Genomic DNA, 19,402 nt, shown 5'->3' on the forward strand with positions numbered 1-19,402 from the left:
CAAAGTCCTGAGTTCAATTCCCAGCAACCACATGGTGGCTCACAACCATCTGTAATGAGGTCTGGTGCCCTCTTCAGGCCTGCAGGCATACACACAGACAGAATATTGTATACATAATAAATAAATAAATAAATATTTAAAAAACATTTAAAAAAGAAGACATTTAATAATAATAATAATAAAAAGAATCATCCAGAAACTAATGTGGTGAGAGTGATATGGTCTATGCAGTAAGGTGTTGGCAATGGGAATGGAAAGAAACTGATGCCAGCCTGGATCTGGAACATGAGAAAGGAGGCCAAGAGGACAATGAGATTTCAGGCTGGGAGGATGAGCATCCTGTCGGAGAATGGCGTGTGACAATTTGGAGGGCAGAATGTAATGAAGAGAGAAGCCCAGAGTAGAGAAGCCCAGAAACATTCAAAGTGGGGACTAAGGGATGGGAACATACTTTGGAGCAGACACTTAAGTTCCAATAGACACTAAAGACAAACACTTGGGGGAGAGATCGGTCAGCACTGGAATTATAGGTCTGGGACTCAACTCTTTAAGAGGAGATACGGATGGGAAAGCTACAGAACAAAGCGGAGGGGTGGGGGTTAACAGCAGAGACTATGGAAGCAGTTCCACCACACAGCACGGCAAACACTAAAATGATCGAGTACTGAGAAATGTCCGACAATATCGTCCCTCATGATCTGCACACAAGGAGAAAGAAGAAATTGATGATGAGAAGACTGACCCAAGGTTGCACTTGAAGAAACGCACCTAAGTTAACTAGCTGAGGGGTCCTGGACCGAAGGACGACGAGTTTTCCTGCAGGACTCGGTCATGGCCCTCGGTAGAAAGAACATGAAAAGGGCTGCCTGAGTGTGTCAGTGAAATAAGGAGAGGCAGAAGAGGGCAGGATCAAAACGGCAACCAGTGTCCTGAGAGAGGCAGAGCAGAGGCATAGACTTTTGGTAGACTGTGAAGATGTTCTCCAGATGGCCCCATTTTCTCCCTCCCCGGGAGGCAGGTAGGTGCTCCGTGTGAGGGATTTGATGTGTAAGAAGTTGAGAAGGGTAGAGGTGACTGCAGCAGAATCTTAGACATGACATCATGTGTCTCCGTCCCAGATGTTAGCACAGGTGGACCTAAATTAGACCTCTTCCAGGCTGTTCTCTCAGAAGCTGTTAGAAGATTAAATGAGACAACGCATATAAATTATAAAGCAGTTATCAAAGAAGAGAAGTTAGAATGCCCACTATGGGAAATGTGATATGGCATGAATAAGAGATGAAACCAAGCATAGCCAAGCATCAAGGAGGGCAAAGGTCAGAGCAAGAGAACACAGCAAAGCCAAGTCCACAAGAGTTCTTGTCATTTGCTTCAGGATATTGGAGAGGAGCAAGAAGATTCGGCCAGGGCAGTGCAGAGGACGGAAGGCTGGCAAGTCTAGGTAAGGGCCATTTTCATTTCTAGGACCTACGTAGGCATCTTACTTTGGGGGGTCATGTGACTTTTATATAAAAGTGGCTTTTGATAGCCAGGCATTGGTGGTGCCTGCCTTTAATCTCAGCACTTGGGAGGCAGAGGTGTGCTGATCTATGTGAGTTCAAGGCCAGACTGGTCTACAAGAGCTAGTTCCAGGACACGCTCAGAGAAACCCTGTCTCGAAAAAAAACAATAAAGGAAGAAAGTGGCTTTTGAGTCATTTACAGATATATTTTACTTACTGTAAAGTTAGAGCCAGATCTCAAGATTCTCACGATAAAGACAAAACCAGACTATTTTTGGTTGTGTGTCTGTGTGTGTGTGTCTGTGTTCACATACATGTGCTAGAGAGAGAATCCAGAGCCTCATACATATTGATCAAACACTCTTATCAGTGAGCTACAGCTCCAACCCAACATATTTTAGAAATAGCCGGATGATCCTTCTTTTTTTAAAATTTAATGTTTCCACAGTTTGGGGCCCTTTCTAGAGTCCATAATTCATAAAAGAATAAATTCTAACGGCAGGAATACAGTATTTATCTCTAATAAAGAGGTCCCTGAAACCAAAGGAAGGTTGTAAACGAGGAAAGCACCGAGACAGAGGCTTATGCTACTGGAGAATGAGAAGAGTAGCAGCTAACGAGTCCTGTCGTACCATTTTTGGAATTCAGAGGTCAAGGTCTCAACGCCCACGAGTAGGAAGCAGCTACCACAAGAATGAATCTGAAACTCCAGGCAAGATTCTTCAAGGAGACAAAGAACTAATAATGGTCAGGTACCAGGTGTATCCATCTTCCTAACTACAAAGTTGTCGGGCCTACAAAGGCCTTGTCCCTCACTGACATGCTCCACTGTCCCATTGTGACCAGTCAGGAGCCCCTTTGATTGTAAAAACAGCTGCCAAACTTGCTCTGCTTGTCATCGTCCCACACCCTCTTCCATTACTATGGAATTCTGATTGAGAAGTATTTAAACTCTTAGGACATGCTCCCTCCCGCCTTGGGCCGGTGAATTAAAAGCGGCTAGCACCCCAGAAACTCAGTTGAGCTCCAAGGGGCAACTGTTCTATAAACGTTTCGTTCAGTTTTTTGGACCAGAGCCGGAGGTTCCCTTGCCATGGAAAATGCCAGAAGCTAGCCAGCTGCGGGGGTTCTGGTACAGAGCAGGCTAGACCTGAGGGATCCCAGGACAGAAAAAAAAAAAAAAAATGCTCAGAAGACGGCGAAAGAGACCTAGCAGGGTCTTCCCTGCTTCGCGGAAGCCTCTGTAGCCAAGGAGAGGCCGCCTACAAGTTCCAGCATGCTTCGGGCTACACCTCGGCGGACTGACAGTACCGTGCACCAATGGGAGAACCCTATCTGAGTTTGGGGCGGATCCCGTTCTGCGGCACTCAGCGAGGCTTTTTCAAAGGTCCTGAGGCCGCTCTGGTGGCCAGAACTCATCTTCGTGACATGGTGACGCCGACCACACTACGCCGCTCACTCCCAGGCTCCTCATCCCGGCCCTTCCTGCTGCCATCTCTTGGTCCTTCTCGTGCCGCCGCCCGAGTGACCAGGCGAGAATGTGGAACCTGCTGAGCTTATTGGATGGCAGTGATGTCACTCTGGAGGGCCGCGTGGGTCCGAGTGGCGAAGCCCGCCCCTCTTGGACGGTGATTGGACTCTTCGGAGCCTACATGGGCTGGGATTGGTGCGAGGCGGGGCGACGGCTCTAGGGCCTTCTGGGCAGCCTAGGGAGGCGGCAGCGCCGGCGCCGCACCCTGGGAGAGCCGGAGGACCCTCTACCTCATCGCCCGGGGCGAGGGCGCTTGTCGCGTGGTGGGGGTGGGATCAGTGGGGCGGGAGGGGGGGGTGGCCGTGGAGGACACGAAATGCAGGGGTCTGGGTGGGGTTGCAGGACTAGCTGGGGGACTAGATCTAGAAGCGCTTGCGAGGGGGGACGTCCTGGGTGATTGAGGAGGGCGTGGACGTGTCTGGTGTGGGATGCAGTGGAAAGGAAGGGCCCAGCCACAAATCCGGAGTAGCTCTGTGGATGGTTCCTCAGAGGCACGCTCTTCACGGTTGCCCTTTTATTTGGCAACACGAGAGCCCACATGCTCTCTGTTCAAATTCTGGGAACTCTGTCTCTGGGTGAATTTACCCTGCACTGTAGGACTCCCCAGGGCCTTTTCTGATACTGGGTACAGACGTGGGAAAGATGTCAGAAAACAGGAAGCCGCTTCTGGGTTTCGTGCACAAACTCCCCAATGCGAACGCACCTGGGAACTCAGGCAAGACTCACTGCCCTTCCTGTCTGGAGCTTTTCAAAGCCCCCAGGCTCTTGCCTTGCTTGCACACAGTATGCACCACGTGTTTGGAAAAGCTGGAACCGTTCTCAGTAGTGGACATACGTGGGGGTGACTCAGACACCAGCTCCGAGGGGTCCCTCTTCCAGGAACCCAAGCCACGCAGCTTGCAGCCGCAGGTTGGCATCCTCTGTCCGGTATGTGATGCTCAGGTGGACCTGCCCTTGGGTGGAGTGAAGGCTTTAACGATAGACCACCTGGCCATGAATGACGTGATGCTGGAGAGTCTGCGCGGGGAAGGCCAGGGCCTGGTGTGTGACTTGTGCAGCGACCGAGAAGTAGAGAAGAGGTGTCAGACCTGCAAGGCCAATCTCTGCCACTTCTGCTGCCAGGCTCATAGGTAAAGAGGGAACACCCCACCTGTTGTGGCTTAAGAGTGGGGTGCAAAGGTATCGAGGCACAAATCCCGTGGTGGGCAGGTCAAAAGGAAGGCTTTCTCAGACACTGTCAAACGGCAAAAACGACACACCGTGCAATCACAAGCTCTAGCGTGCAAGTTAGTTAGTACAGCCTCACAGGTTTCAGTTTACAGAGCACACTGGGGTTCCAGCACCAGCTGCTCCTCTGTTGAATACGCAATGGGTGCTGGAGAGGCAGGATTACCGTGCTGGCATGGACCTTGCCCTCCGTCTCATCTGATCATTGTAAGATCTCTTTTACAGAAGGACAGCCACTTATTTCACCCCCTATTTATTAAAACAGAAACTCAGCATTATTTTGTGCTTTGCCAAATTCCCATAGCTGGTAAGAGTGTAAGTGAACTGAGTCCTCAATTCAGACCTGGCTCTTCTGTTCTCTTTTTCCTAAATGCATGCCACCTTCTTGCCATAGGTATTGACCAGCTGTGCCTTAGCTCATACCTCTGTACCAGGAGAGCAGGCTGGTAGATGCTAATTGGGGTATTTTGTCGTTTATCACACGCAATGAATTTTGTTAGATCATTTACTCTCTGTCCCCTTTTCTCCATCCCACTCTAGTGCATCAGAATAGAAATACAAAACAAAAACCCCTAAACAGGGTTTTCAAATTAACCTAGCGCAGTTTTGTTTTCCGGCCTTACCAACACAACAGCTGTCTTTGCTCCCTATTTTGAACTTGTGCGATCATCCCCACAACTGTCACGTTGCCAGCTCAGCAGCTGACACATCTCTGCAGCCACACTTGGACCAGAATAGGCATGGACGCTTGAAGTTGACGGGAATGTCACCAAGGAACTCGACAAGCAGTCAGTGCGTGGTCCTAGGGATTTCCCTGCGTCCCCTAGGAGGCTATAGAAAAGAGGAATTAAAGAGCGCTTGGATTTTAGTGCCCATTGATTTCACTTTCTCCTAATGCTCATGACTCTGGAGGGAACGCCTGGCCTGCCAGTGTATGTGATGTAGGCGCTGGCCAATGGAAGTGCTTTACTGAAATGTTACTTAAACATAAGGCACGGCCTTGTCAGAGCCAGCCGCCTGCTTTCTTTGCAACTTAGATCCATCTGGCATGGTTGTCACTTGGTACTAGCCTTCCACTGTGCTTTAGGAAGTGGGCTGTGGCTCTTCAGACTTAGCACAAATTAACTTTTTTTCTTACTTTTTAAAATATTTGTTTGTTTATTTATTTATTATGTATACAATATTCTGTCTGTGTGTATGTCTGCAGGCCAGAAGAGGGCACCAGACCTCATTACAGATGGTTGTGAGCCACCATGTGGTTGCTGGGAATTGAACTCAGGACCTTTGGAAGAGCAGGCAATGCTCTTAACCTCTGAGCCATCTCTCCAGATGAAACTCGTGAGAGTTTCTCAGAACGTGGTCTCAGCATTGTACCTTTTGAATATTTATCCCAAGCTAAGTCCAAGTATGCATGTCTTGTGTTCTAAACGACAGCCCGCAGATAGGCACGGGGCTCAGGATGAAAAAATAATGAAGCAAAGAGGATCCTATAGTTTGATATTAGACGTTCTAAGGGATATGACTCAAATCTGTTTAACTCCTAGAACCTCTTTGCCACACTGTCTCCCTCTAGAGTGATTCCCTCATGTCCTGCTTCTTCCCAGGCGGCAGAAGAAGACGATGTATCATACCGTGGTGGACCTGAAAGACCTGAAAGGCTACAGTCGGGTTGGAAAGCCCATCCTGTGTCCTGCTCACCCTGCGGAGGAGCTGAGGCTGTTCTGTGAACTCTGTGACCAGCCGGTGTGTCGGGACTGTGTGGTTGGGGAGCACCGGGAGCACCCCTACGACTTCACCAGCAACGTCATCCACAAGCATGGAGATTCTGTGCGGGAGCTCCTGAGAGGCACCCAGCCCCATGTGGAGGCCCTGGAGGAAGCCCTGGCTCAGATTGAAAGCATGAACAGTGGCCTCCAGGAGCGAGTGGATGCTGTGGCAGGCGACGTCCGGACATTCTCCGAGGGCTACATCAAAGCCATCGAGGAACACCGGGACAGACTGCTCAAGCAGCTGGATGACATACGGGTCCAGAAGGAAAACTCTTTGCAGTTGCAGAAGGCCCAGCTGGAACAGCTGCTGGCTGATATGCGGACCGGGGTGGAGTTCACCGAGCACCTGCTGACCAGCGGCTCAGACCTAGAAATCCTCATCACCAAGGGGGTGGTGGTCGAACGGCTCCGAAAGCTGAACAAAGTGGAGTACAGCGCCCGCCCGGGAGTGAACGATAAGATCTGCTTCTCTCCTCAGGAGAAGGCCGGCCAGTGCCGGGGCTATGAAGTCTACGGGGCCATTAACACCAAAGAAGTTGATCCAGCTAAATGTGTCCTTCAGGGAGAAGGTAGGGACGTGTTGCCCACTGACTTTGAGAGGACAGTGCCCAGGGATATGATCCTTAGAGGCTGGTGAACTGTGGCTTGCTGTCTGGGGGTGTAGCTCAGTTGGCAGAATGCTTGCCTACCTGGCACACAGCCTGGGTTTGATCACCAGCACCGCATAAAACTGTGACTACATGTCCCTCTAATCCCAGCTCTCGGCAGGTGGAGGCAGGAGCATCAGAAGGTTGAGGACATCTTTGGATGCATAGCCAGTTTGTAGCCTGCCTGGGCTATACGAAACTATGTGTCATAAAGGAAAAAGAATGAGGCTTGTTGTTCTAGGAGCACTCTGTTTCTGACCAGTGACCAAGGGGAGAAGCACACTCATTTGAAAGGCAGCAGTTCCCAGCCTTGCTCTTCCCCCTGGCTTGGTCTGGGTGGGCTGCGGTTAGTACTGGGGTGAGGTTTGAGCCTGTTTCATTCCAGAAAAGCAGAAGCTCCCGAGAACCGTAAGGACCATGCTTTGGGGTGGTAGAGCCTGACCACACCCACAGGAGATAACAGATCTGACCAGGCCAAGGCAAAATCTGCCTGGGCAGAGACACACATGGTGGCTCCTGGTGCCTGGGTGCAATGCTGAGGGTCACAGAGCAACGAGGAAAATAAAATCACGCCTTCTTTTCTTCCTTACCAATTTAGATCACACAAACTTTTTATCATTGGTATGTCAAAGAATTTGATAGGTTGAGGCCTTTTGTTTTGTTTGTTTGAGACAGGGTATTACTGGGTAGCTCTGACTAATAGGCTGTTTCACAGAAATCTACCTGTCTCTGAGTGCTGGGTTTAGAGGGTGCATCACTAGGCCCAGCTAGAAATGGTTCCTTTCTACCAGTGTTCTGATCCTAAGAGAAGTGTGTTATTTAGACATATTCCACAGATCAATCCTGATGGGAAATTTGTATTCAAGAGTTGCCTTTACTTTAGCAAGTAATTTCTAGCTCTTTAGAAGTCACAGATCCCTCTGAGAATGGCCTTTCCCAGAAGGACCCACTAAGAAGGGCACACATACAAGTTCACGAGTTTCCTAGACCCTCCATTGGCCCCTCCGCAATGCCCTGTAATTCATAACCTGGGACTGAGAAACCTGGTTTCCTCTGCATGCTGGCCTTCAGACCGTAGCCAGTGGGTGGCCCCCGATGCCTTGGCAGTAGTTTCTGAGTTGCAAGGGCTTACACAGCGGGGAAGCAGCAAGCTAGACTGCAGCATCCTCTTCCTCTTCTAGTAGGACCTGGGGCTTGCAGAAGGTAGTTTTGAGGATACCGGTCTACAGGTCTAAAGGCTTTCTTTGGATTCCTAGATTAATCCTAGATATTCACAGTTTCCTTAGGGATAGGGTTAAGATGAAGACTCCCGTGTGACTCAAGAGCAGCTGCACAAAGCACGTACCCAGGCCTCCAGGAGGATGCCCATCAGTATGGCCTAGAAGGCCGGAGGGAACAGGCTAGTTACTAGGAAGCACAAGCTTTGTTGTCTGACTGGGGGCAGTGGCGCCTCCGTTTGCCTGAGCTGTGAGCACTGCTTGTCTTTTGCAGATCTCCACAGAGCTCGAGAGAAGCAGACGGCATCTTTTACCCTGCTTTGTAAGGATGCCACGGGAGAGAGCATGGGCCGGGGAGGAGACAATGTCCAGGTCGCGGTCGTCCCCAAAGATAAGAAAGACAGGTGTGTGTTAAACTTACCATGTGTAGTAGGCAGTGAGGAAAAAAGCAGGGCCTTTGAGTTACTGTAGATGTAACTGGACCCCTTCATCATATGATTCCGTAATGTCATGAGAAAATGATTAGCCGAATGTGTCCCCTTTGTAGGTTTTATGGCTTAGCTCAGTTTTCTCTCTCAACATAGCTGCCCACTGCCCCCAGACTGTCCTCATTCCAAACTTTGAAATGGACAAAAATTTTTTTTGATGTGTAACAGAATTGTACCTTTTTTAAAAAAAGATTTATTTATTATGTATACAGTATTCTTAGTATTCTGCATATATGCCTGCAGGCCAGAAGAGGGCACCAAATCTTATTACAGATGGTTGTGAGCCACCATGTGGTTGCTGGGAATTGAACTCAGGACCTCTGGAAGAGCAGCCAGTGCTCTTAACCACTGAGACCCTGTACCCTTTCTTAAACCTAGTATTTTCACATTAAATTGACCTAGGATTGTGTTTATATTTTTCCCCCTGTAATTGATGTAAGGAGAAGGGCCACAAGGCAGGGAGTACAACAGAGACCCGCAAAAACAAGACAGGAGCACTCTGTAGGTTCTCAGGATGTCGGGCCAGGGTGGAACTGACGCTGCTTACCTGCACCTTGAGGGACATTTACAGTTTATATTCGGTGTAGGAAATGTAATGCCACAGAAGTCCAGCTTCAGGTGGGGACATCTGGAGCAGCCTCATGAGAGGGGACGGCCCTTTGAACTCTTATTTCCTTCAGCCCCGTCAGAACGGTGGTCCAGGACAACAAGGATGGATCATACAATGTTTCCTTCACTCCCAAGGAACCTGGAGTCTATACCGTGTGGGTCTGCATCAGAGAGCAGCACGTGCAGGTGAGGAAGGCCCCACGCTGGCTGTCAGCCCAGGAGCTCTCATAGGTCTCTCACAGGACCAGCTGCGTCGGGGATGACATAAACTGTCCCTTGCTCGACTCTGTAGTCGAGGGTGCTCATAGCCCATCCCCCACCCGCTGTTTCACCCGCTGGCAGTACTCTGCACTTCATTCTCCTGGTTAGTCTGTGGGGAGTCTTATTCCAGAGAAGATGTCTTGACCACAGGGGAATCCCTTAGCAGACACACACACACACACACACACACACACACACACACACACACTCAATAGTTTTCAACCTTTCCACACTGTGAGTGGGCCACAGTAGGCAGGGTTATGTCTCCTCCTGTTGTCTGCCCAGTCATTATCTGCCTAACCATCAGTGCACAAAACGTGTGCCGTACCGTGACTCCAATCCCCCCACAAGTAGGTATAACACTTCCTGGTTTAGGAAGTTTTCAAATCTCTGCTGATATTGGAGCAATTGTTCCCTCAGCCAGAAAGCAGTGGTGATGGCCATCGGCATTACTGTGGCCACGTTAACCATGTGACCTGTGCAGTAGGATGACATTCAGTGCCAGTACTGCTGATCTAATCATGTCGGGAACGGGCTGGATGTTTTTGTGTACTTCACTTCAATTTTCTCCAAAGCCTACTCAGACAGACCAGTCTTGCCCTGATAGTCAGTAGTTCTGTATCCAAAATGGGAATTTGAGCCTATTCCTTAAACTCCGGCTTGTTTTGTTTCATTTTGTTGTTGTAGAGATGGGGGACAGAATATTGTTTAATCTGTAGGCTGGTCTACAATTCACTGTCTAGCCAGGCTGGCCTTGAACCCTTGACCCTCTCACTCTCACTTCAGGAATTACAGGATGTGCCAGTCATATTTGCCACCAGGTTCATTTTTAGAAAAATCATGTTTTCTAGCCTCCCATTACTGTGACAAAATACCAGAGCTATAAACTTAGCAAAAAGAAAGGTTTATTTTGGCTCATAATTTCATAGGTTCAGGCTATGGATCTTCCCTCAGAAGAGGGCGACTTTGACATTGGGAAGTCTCCTAGGATACCAGGCTTCCACAGATGATGTGGCTCTTACATGGGTACAGGAAAATTACAACACTTAATAAGCATTTATGTTTAACATAAGAGAGAAATTAAAATTCAAGTTATCCTTGAAGAAAAAGCGGATAGTTCCTAACTTGAGACTCATTAGTCACACATCCTAAACCTTTCTGTCTTCCATGTACCCTAACAGTCCACCAATACAAGGCTGGACAGACAGATTTGTGGTGTCCAGGGTCTAGAGGTGGGAAGGAAGGGGCTAGCGCTGGGAGACACGTAGCTGAGAAGCTGCAGAAAGCGCTGCGCATGTCCTAGCTTGTGGCTGTGGCAGCCTAGTAACTACCCACGAGACGCCTCAAGACTGCAGTCAGTCACACAAAAACCTGAGTCAGGACGGCTGTGTGTGTGTGTGTGGGGGGGGGGGTTCCACTCCCACTTCTCTCGGGGCTCGAGGGAGGCAGAACCCATCCAGCTTGAGCCAGACCCGAGCTAATTAAGATGTCACTGGAAATGAGGCTATGGAACTGTCTTCAGTGCCCAGAGGCTTAGGAGATGCAGTCAGTGCCCTGGTGTAATGTCGTGACTCTGCTGCATGGCAGAAGGCAACACACATCTGAGTCAAGTCTCACTGCACTTGGATTGTCCCATCCAGCCGAGAAGTCCCTCGCCAGATACCTTTCTGTCCTGCATCCTTGTCCCTCCTGTGACTCAGAGCCTGCTTGTCATGCACCGATTGGCGTTCAGCGCACCCCGCTGATACCTGAGGTGCCATTCTCTGCTCTTGGCCTGCACCCTTCAGGGCTCACCCTTCACCATGACTGTGAGGAGAAAGCACCGCCCGCATCAAGGGGTGTTTCACTGCTGCACCTTCTGCTCCAGTGGAGGCCAGAAAACTGCACGCTGCGCCTGCGGAGGTACCATGCCAGGTAAGCCCGCTTGCCTGTGCAGCTGCAAGGGTCCTTCCCTTCTCTGCCTCACAGCTACTGGGCAGGGTGTTCTAGAAGTCCAGCCTCACGTGCGGAGGCAGGACAAGGAGCTTGCACAGTAAGCTGCTTGCTCTGAATTGAAATGACAGGGTTCAAAGTTCTGCCATCTTTCTGGATACAATTCACAGTACACAAGCCTTGTGACCAATCCACAGACCTCTCGCTTCTCTGTGGGATTCTCCAATTCAGTTTGCACCTGTTCTAGCAGTCTGAGCACTGTGGAATGCAGACCAACCCCAAATCATGAAGAAACCTTAAATGAGGAGGGTTAGGGGAAGGGATGATTGAGCAGCTTCTGACTCTCGGGGAGTCAGGATCTCCAGGCAAGAGATCCAAATATTTTTTAAAAAGTTATTTTCTAAGCCGGGCAGTGGTGGCACATGCCTTTAATCCCAGCACTTGGGAGGCAGAGGCAGGCGGATCTCTGTGAGTTCGAGGCCAGCCTGGTCTACAAGAGCTAGTGCCAGGACAGGCTCCAAAGCTACAGAGAAACCCTGTCTCGAAAAACTAAAAAAAAAAAAAGTTATTTTCTCCTGGAGCCGGGACGAGACAATCTTGTGGGTAATGGCTACTCTTCCAGAAGACCCAAGGTCAATTCCTAGTGCTCATACGGGGGCTCACAACTGTTTATTACATCTAATCCAAGTGATTTGATGCCTTCTTCTGGCTTCTGGGTACCAGGCACACATTACACAGACATTCACACAGGCAAAACACTCACATACATAAAATAATAAAGAAGTTACACCATATCTTTAACAGTGACCCACAAAATGGGCTTCTGTGCCCTCCTAGGCAATCAATCCAGGATCTGTCTTCTTTTGCACTGATCTACCCTTCATGTCACTCACTACATGTAGGTAAGACCCAAATAGCTCATTTAACAGTTCAAATGCGAGCTAGATCATCTTCAGGCTGCACATTGGACAGTTCTGAGAGCCTGGCCAGCCACGATGCCTCGATAGTTCTGGCTCCAGTGGACGAAACGGGTAGTTCCTTCGGAGAACTCGTCACTGCTTAAGTCTGAGCACTGCCAGGTTTCACCTGTGTAGCAAGAGCTGGGCTCTACTTTCAGGTGTTTCCCTCCCTTTGTATCATGCAGGTGGGTACCTCGGCTGTGGCCATGGACACAAAGGACACCCAGGTCGTCCGCACTGGTCTTGCTGTGGGAAGTTCCTGGAGAAGTCTGAGTGCACATACCCAGGTGGGCAGAGCGCACCGAGGAGTCTGCTTAGGACCGTGGCCCTCTGACAGCGTACTGGGTACAGGTTCAGCTCGGTAAACCCGAAGGCAGCATTACTCAGATGTGCGGAGGACCGAAGAGCTTGAGGAGTTCCAAAGAGACTGACAGAATTAAGGACAAAGTGCTTTCTCTAACCTAAGAGTTAAGTGGGATTTTTTGAATATGTGAGCTTCTCGTCTATTGTGTGTGGCTGAGTGTGGGCCACCACTACACTGCTCTTCAAGGCGGGCTGATGATCTGCTCCACAGGAGGCTCCTTTCTGTTTCATACAGGTATCAAAGTGGGAACATAACGATCACGGAGCAGGGAGGATGTTCTCTCCTTACCTTCCATTGTATTACAACCTCTTCGGTTTATCCCTGAGCTAGAATTTAAGTGCTTCTCGCAGAGAGTGAAAACCCTTTGTCCCTTGTTAGTATCCGTTCAGTGGTTTTTCCATGGTTTTCCATGGTTTGTGACAATTATAACATCGTTTTGTTATTTAGCTAAGAGCCTGGGTGCTAATCTGTGTAATGACTCATCTGTAGGCTACACAGGTAGACATTAATAAGGAGGGATGGTGTGGAAAGATCTCACCCATCTGTTGAGTTCTTCTTACACCAGATGCTGGAGAGTCCTCCGTCCTCACAGCTCTGACAGTGGAGAGTTTCTGCTGTGTCTCTATATCCAGCCGAAAGCACTGACTCTGCAGGTCCACCCTAGCAGCTAAGAATTCTGGGAAAAAGACTTAGCATGGCCTCAGCCCCGCCAAGGTCTTCCACGCATACACTTTGTGTGTTCTGGGAGCCTTGGCTTCTTTTACAGCAGTAAACTCAGCACATATTAAATATAATTACCGAAAGATTTCTTAGGAAGTGGTGACTCATTGGAGTGGTCACTTGAGTAATGCCAAGGAGGTGACATGTTTAGTTGACAGCTGTGAGGTCACCACACAATACATTTCCTTCTTGGAGCTGCTACACTAGTTACAGACATGAAGATACTAAGTTTCTTCCTTTAGCCCCTTTCTGTAAGCCAAATCTGATTTTCCCAGAAAACATGGCCGCCCATCACCTTCAAGGTTGTTGATTGTTGTTCACGCTTTATGTCTCTTGAGCGGAACCACCGCTACTTTGAGATACTGGTTTTGCCGCACTCCTACCTCCCTGAGGAATGCCTGGCAGAATCACGGGGATTCAGGGCCTAGTAGCATCTAGTGTGGTTACAGGTCAGACTGCTGCTTGACTTCCTTTCCCTTCTCCTCTGCTCATCCTTGCCTTTCCCTGTCCTCTGTACCCCAGGAGAGCTGAAGAGCAGTTCGTCCCTTTCCTTCCTGTTCCCAAGACCTCATTCTGTCACTTAGATACCATTCATACAGTGACTCCTCGGTGCCCCAGGTCTGCTCTCTAGATAACTGTGTCCAATGGCTCACATCACATCTCCCCTTGTGTGTACAGTAAGCATCACATTTAAATGACGCCCAGTGTCTAGCTGTCACTTCCTCCTGCCTGCCATCACCAAACTGCTTCTCCTGTAGTCCTCCCCTGCACTTCAAATACACCACTCTGTCCTTAGGTTGGGAGGCCTGGAAACATCATGTGTGCACACACATCCAAGCCACAGGAACGGCCACCAACTTTCCCTTAACGCACCCACTGCTCTCTACGTCCACTGCTGCTGTCCGGGTTTGAGATACCAAGGTTTCCCAACTAAAAGGTTTGTCATTGTCTTCTAACCACCCTGCTTCTGCCTTTCCCCCTTCTACTATGTCCCCCAGGAGAGAGCCTCTCAAAATGTCCCATCATTCCGCTCAGTACCCTCCAGTGGCCTCCCATCTTACTCAGAACAAAGCCAGCATACAATGCTTCATTCCCGTTACCATGTATGACCATCGTGGTCTGATCCATGCTCTTTCTGGTCAGCACCTGCTGTCCCCTATCCAGCCATGGTGACCCTGGTGGGTGTTCCTCAGACTCAGACAGTCTTATCTTGGAGCTCTTACAGTCACTGGTCCTGTCTGACGTGCCCTTCTCAAAGATGCAAACCTTCATGATTCACTCTGATTTCTCCAAGTTTCCGCTCTACTCTAGCGTCAGCTCCATCCTATTAGTGAGCTCGCCACCTGCCCTGTATAAAACAGCAACACCCTACCCAGGAGAAGACCTCACCCTGCACAGCTTCATCACTGTCTGCCATGTATAATATACTTCCTGGAGACTTTGAGCTCCCTGAGGGCAGGGACTTGACTTAGTAATTGTACTATTCCCATGCGGGGCAGATATTGGCTCAAAGTAGAGACAATAGTGTATTGAATGAATAACAACAAAAACCTGTAGAATTTTCCGTTTGGCTCTACTTAGTATGTTTTCATGACTTAACCATATACCACTTGGGAAAATGTCTTAACCTTCTATCAAACTTGCTGGATAAATTCTGTGCACCCAAGGGACCAGCCTTGAATTTTCCAATTACCTCAGACGTTTAGGGAGTCTTAGGCCATGAAGGCTCTCGGATTACATCATCTTTCCCAGGTGTCTCTGAGGCAGTGCAGAATGTTGCAGCAAAGCTCACGAGCCTCCCTTGGCGAGGCTGCAACAACCGGACTAACTTCTGTGGTGAAGCTGCATCACTAGAGGAAATTTTGATCCCAGGGCCCATCTAGGCCCTGGCCAATACCTAGGTCACTCAGCAGTATTGCTGGCAACAATTCTGTTAACAATATTGAAAGCTCCAGGGGTGGCAGGAGGGCGGCTCTTCCTTGGCTTGGCTTGTACACTAGGGTCTTAGCTCGATGGAATCCAACTACCCAGACAATCGAAAGATCCATGGACAGTCCGAGCGGTCTGAAGAGGCCCAAACTCCTTGGCAAGGAGAGAGGAAGTGGAGGCTCTAGGGACTGCTCTACGGTACAGTGTGCTTCAGAGCTTTGAACTATGCCGAAACATCAAGACGCAGCTCTATGATATCAGTGATGCAGCTGCTGTTAGAGCTGAGGGCAAAGGCCGTCCTCTGGGACACTGTCATCTTGGAAAATAAACACCCGTATATGTGCCAGCCCACCCATCCTCTAACCTCCCTGAAGCCACTGTTCAACAGGACACCAGGGGATGTGTCCCTGCGGCAGGAGTGGCTGGGTGAAGAGTATGGCAAATTAGATCAGAGGAAGAGGAGTCCCACTGTGTGCCAGTTCTTACATCCTGAGAAGGCATTCGTCACTTCCTCAAAGTCTCACAGGTCAGTTTCTCTGATGATCCCTTCCAGCTACAAGGTCCTCTACCACAGCTCTCGACACCAGGTGACAAGACCTTCTTGACACCTCATCTCCCCTACCGGATGCTTAGCCTCAGGGAAGTAGGCTCCTGTTTGACTTGGCTTCCTTTTACAAATGAAGTACTCAGTAAAGCCTTGCACATAGTAGGTGCTTGATATATATTTCAATTAATGTACGAGTAACTGTGCAACAGAAGCATTTCCCATCTGCCTCATTTGGACTTTCTATTACTGTGAAGAGACACCATGACCATGGCAACTCTCATAAAGCAAACATTTCATTGGGGTGGCTTACCGTTTCAGAGCTTCAGCCCATTATCATGGTGGGGCACGGTGGCATCCAGGCCGATGTGGTGCTGGAGAAGTAGCTGAGAGTCCTACAGCTTACAAACTGCAGAGAGTGATGTCCGTGTTACACTGAGCGAAGCTTGAGCGAAGGAACCTCAAAGCCCGTCCCCTCCGTGACACACTTCCTTTGATAAGGCCACACCTCCCAATAGTGCCACTCATTATGAACTTGGGGGGGGGGGGTAATTACATTCAAACTGCCTCAGCATCCTTTCTTTCTTACACATGTCCATCTATACTCCCATGATTACCCTCTTGGTGTAGGAGAATCTGGCTTCACCTTGGAGCCATTTCTCTGTACCGGATACTCAGGAGGAAATACCATTGTGTCTAAGGGGCCACAATGAAGCATTAGAGGGAGAGATGGTGGTATATGCCTATACTCCTGGCACTTGGGAAACAGAGGCAGCCTGGGTTGCAGGGTGTACAGCAAGACCCTGAATAAAGAAAACAAAAATACTACCCCACATGATCGCTAAAGAAAGGGGTCACACCCCATAAAGGTAGCATTCTGCCTATTGCTGTTCCCAATTGCATATCAAGAGGAGTCTTGGAGTTTGACAGGGCCTAGAATGTCACTCAGCTGTGGTATGTTGCATGCTCTTTTTGATCGACATTTAAGAGAAAAGTCAAACATAAACCTCCATGAAGGAAACACCTTGGAATTTGATGTTTGAGAACACTGTGCGTTGGTGACAACTGTTAAGACTGTTTGGCCAGCTACCACTGAGGAAGGGCAGGGCAGGTACTGAATCCGAGGCCATGAACGAGCGCTGCTTCCTTGCTTGCTCTCCAGGGCTTGCTGAACTTGCTTCTTCTAGAACCCAGGACCGCAAACTCAGGCGGCACCACCCACAGAAATCATTAGTCAAGAAAAGGCCCCACAGGCCAATCTGATGGAAGCGTTTTCCAAGATGGCCCTGGTTTCTATCGAGCTGGCAAACTAAGCAGCGCACAGCTTCAAGCCCTAGAAAGATACAGGAAGACAAAGAAAGCCGATCTGCAAGCACAAAGAAGTAACAGGCAATCTGAATTCTTAGGCATATAATCCATATTCAAGTGTTCTCATCAGTAAAAATGGAATTAGGGCTAATTAGAAACAATGTACCACGGAGTCCACAACTGTGAGGGACGGAACGGAAATGCAACATGCCTGCCATCGGGAGGGAACAACCATGGGACCTGCTTACTGTCTTGAATCCTTTCCACCCAGGTTCTGTGGCTGCACCCATGTTCTGTATGCTAGTGCTTCTAGCACCGTCCCGGAGCGCTGCCATGAGTTCTGTATGGCACTTCAGGATGTGGAAAGGGTTTTTACCTCCGACTGTTCACGGCCAGCTCCGAAGTGGGCCGGCACATATGAAAAGAAAACTGGAAGTGGAGGTTCCTGCACAGGCTTGGTGAGCCTGGCAGGGCTTAGCACGGCACCTCAACTTGTCACTACAATGTGAGGTGATGCCCTTGATTAGGGTGCAAAGGCACCATCTTACCAAGAAATTGGTTAGTGAGCCACTCATAGTGACTAATTAAAGAATCTAGTACTCAGATGGCTGAGGCAGGAGGGTTACAAGTTCAAGATCAGCCTGGGTTAAAAGAGTCCTTATCTAAAAAAAAATGAAACAGTAATAGCTTGATTCATATGAACTAAAATGAACATACAGACTGAGGTACAGCCCAGTGATAACAGTGCTTGCCTAGTATGCTTGAAGCCTGGACTTGACTGTCAGTGCCCAAAATATAAGCATTTAAAAAGAAGTAAAACAGGGGCTAGGAAAGTAGCCTAGCAATAGAGTTCTCAGTAGCTAGGCCCCCTAGATTCAGTCCCCCAGATCACAGAACAACAAAGTAAATGAACCTAAAGCTGAGGTGGACACCAGAAGGCCACTTACAGCATTAACTAGGATTTAAGAACACCATTGGCGAACCCCGTTCCATCAGGTGGTTCCACATTTCCTGCACCCACAGACATCACTAGCATCTCACTTTGGTAGGAATACTTACCTACCTCAGGCAATTCGGAAACTTTGCTGGCTTGCCATCAGAACAGGAAAAATGAAGGAAGTCTCTAAGATACCAGGAAAAGTCTACTTAGAGGCATTTGCCGATGGGCTTTGAATATAGCTCAGAATCTCTGTATTCTCCAAATAAAGACTCAGAAGTTTGAAGGCTAGGACTCTGTCTCAGCGGTGTTTGAAGTGGGCATTCAGTGTCCACCCCACAGGTGGACATCACTGATCTGCTTGGCAAACCAAGTGTCCCCAGGGTAGTATGTGAGCTATGCTAATTCATACACCATACAGACAAAAGGCTGTATGTCCAAGGGACCTGGAACTAACCCATGGAGATCGGTCAGCTAATGACCGCCAGATGTGGACACGCTTGCTGAGGGCCACTCCTTCTCAGGCGGCTCTATTATACTTGGATCCTGTGACTTCAAAAGGGTAATTTTACTGCCTTCATTTCATTTATTAGGAATCTCATTGTTGCCGTTACATTATGAAAACAAGGTCCACCTTACAAATGAGGGAGCAAAACATAAATTTTTAAAACCTCCTATTAACTAGCTCTGCATCCAGCTACGGAGAGAGCAGAATTCGAGCGCAGTGGAAGTTTCAGAGTTGATTTCTTCCCACCAGCGTACATCGTCGCTACCTACTTTTACAAGGGGCCACATCTCCTGCCAAACTGACTGGTGAACATAGGGCTCGGGCCTTCACCCAAGTCTGACAGAATGATCTATGGCCCGAATTAAGTTCAGAAATTGTTCTTTCTGGACATGACAGGTCACCACACACATGAACGCACAGTAGCTGTGGCTTATGCATAAGATCAAGCAAATCTGAGCATGGATGGAGGAGGGCTTTATAAATTCCCATCCCATAGCTTAAGAGCTCTCGGCAACTGATGGCTGCTAGGGGAGGGACAGTGTCAGTTTGCGTCAAGGATGCGGTCTCTCCTCCCTCCCTTCCCCCTCCCTCCCCGCTCCATCCCTCCCTTCCTCCCTCCCCCCTCCCTCCCTCCCTCCCATCTGCTGGCCGCCAGTGCTCCGGTGCATGGCTGGCCGTGTGTACACACTGTCACACTGAGTAGTCTTGGGTTTAGAAAGAGCACATCATGTTGGGAGGGAAGAGTGGCGGTGGAGGATGTGGTATGAAGATCTCAAACAATGTTTTTTTTTAAGGAAAGAAGAGAACCCTGATCTAGTGGCATCTTCCCTTCAGTTCCCATTTCCAGCAGGTTGCAGAAACAAGAGCCATTTAGAAAGTTGCACAGGCTAGCCTATTTCCTTACATTACTTCTCTTCACGCTCCCCCACTACTACTCAGTAATGTGGCTCC

General features: G+C 49.0%; 1 protein-coding gene across 2 annotated transcripts; it reads left to right on the forward strand.

The window, feature by feature from the left end:
* The first annotated feature begins 3,372 nt into the window (after window positions 1–3,372).
* On the forward strand, window positions 3,373–14,771 carry Trim45 (tripartite motif containing 45). 2 transcript variants are annotated; one of them, XM_041637802.1, is made up of 6 exons: window positions 3,373–4,162; window positions 5,864–6,597; window positions 8,167–8,296; window positions 9,061–9,175; window positions 11,038–11,164; window positions 12,327–14,771. In XM_041637802.1, the coding sequence occupies exons 1-6, from the start codon at window positions 3,675–3,677 to the stop codon at window positions 12,473–12,475; spliced, it is 1,743 nt and encodes a 580-aa protein (XP_041493736.1). In that variant the 5' UTR covers window positions 3,373–3,674; the 3' UTR covers window positions 12,476–14,771. The 2 variants fall into 2 exon arrangements, with proteins under 2 accessions (XP_041493736.1, XP_041493737.1); XM_041637803.1 differs by lacking the exons at window positions 11,038–11,164; window positions 12,327–14,771 and adding an exon at window positions 10,838–10,880.
* Window positions 14,772–19,402: the final 4,631 nt, after the last annotated feature.

Source organism: Microtus oregoni, unplaced genomic scaffold (genome assembly GCF_018167655.1).
Source record: "Microtus oregoni isolate MIOR12 unplaced genomic scaffold, Mior012 000054F_ref0000373, whole genome shotgun sequence".
In the NCBI taxonomy this organism is placed as follows: domain Eukaryota; kingdom Metazoa; phylum Chordata; class Mammalia; order Rodentia; family Cricetidae; genus Microtus; species Microtus oregoni.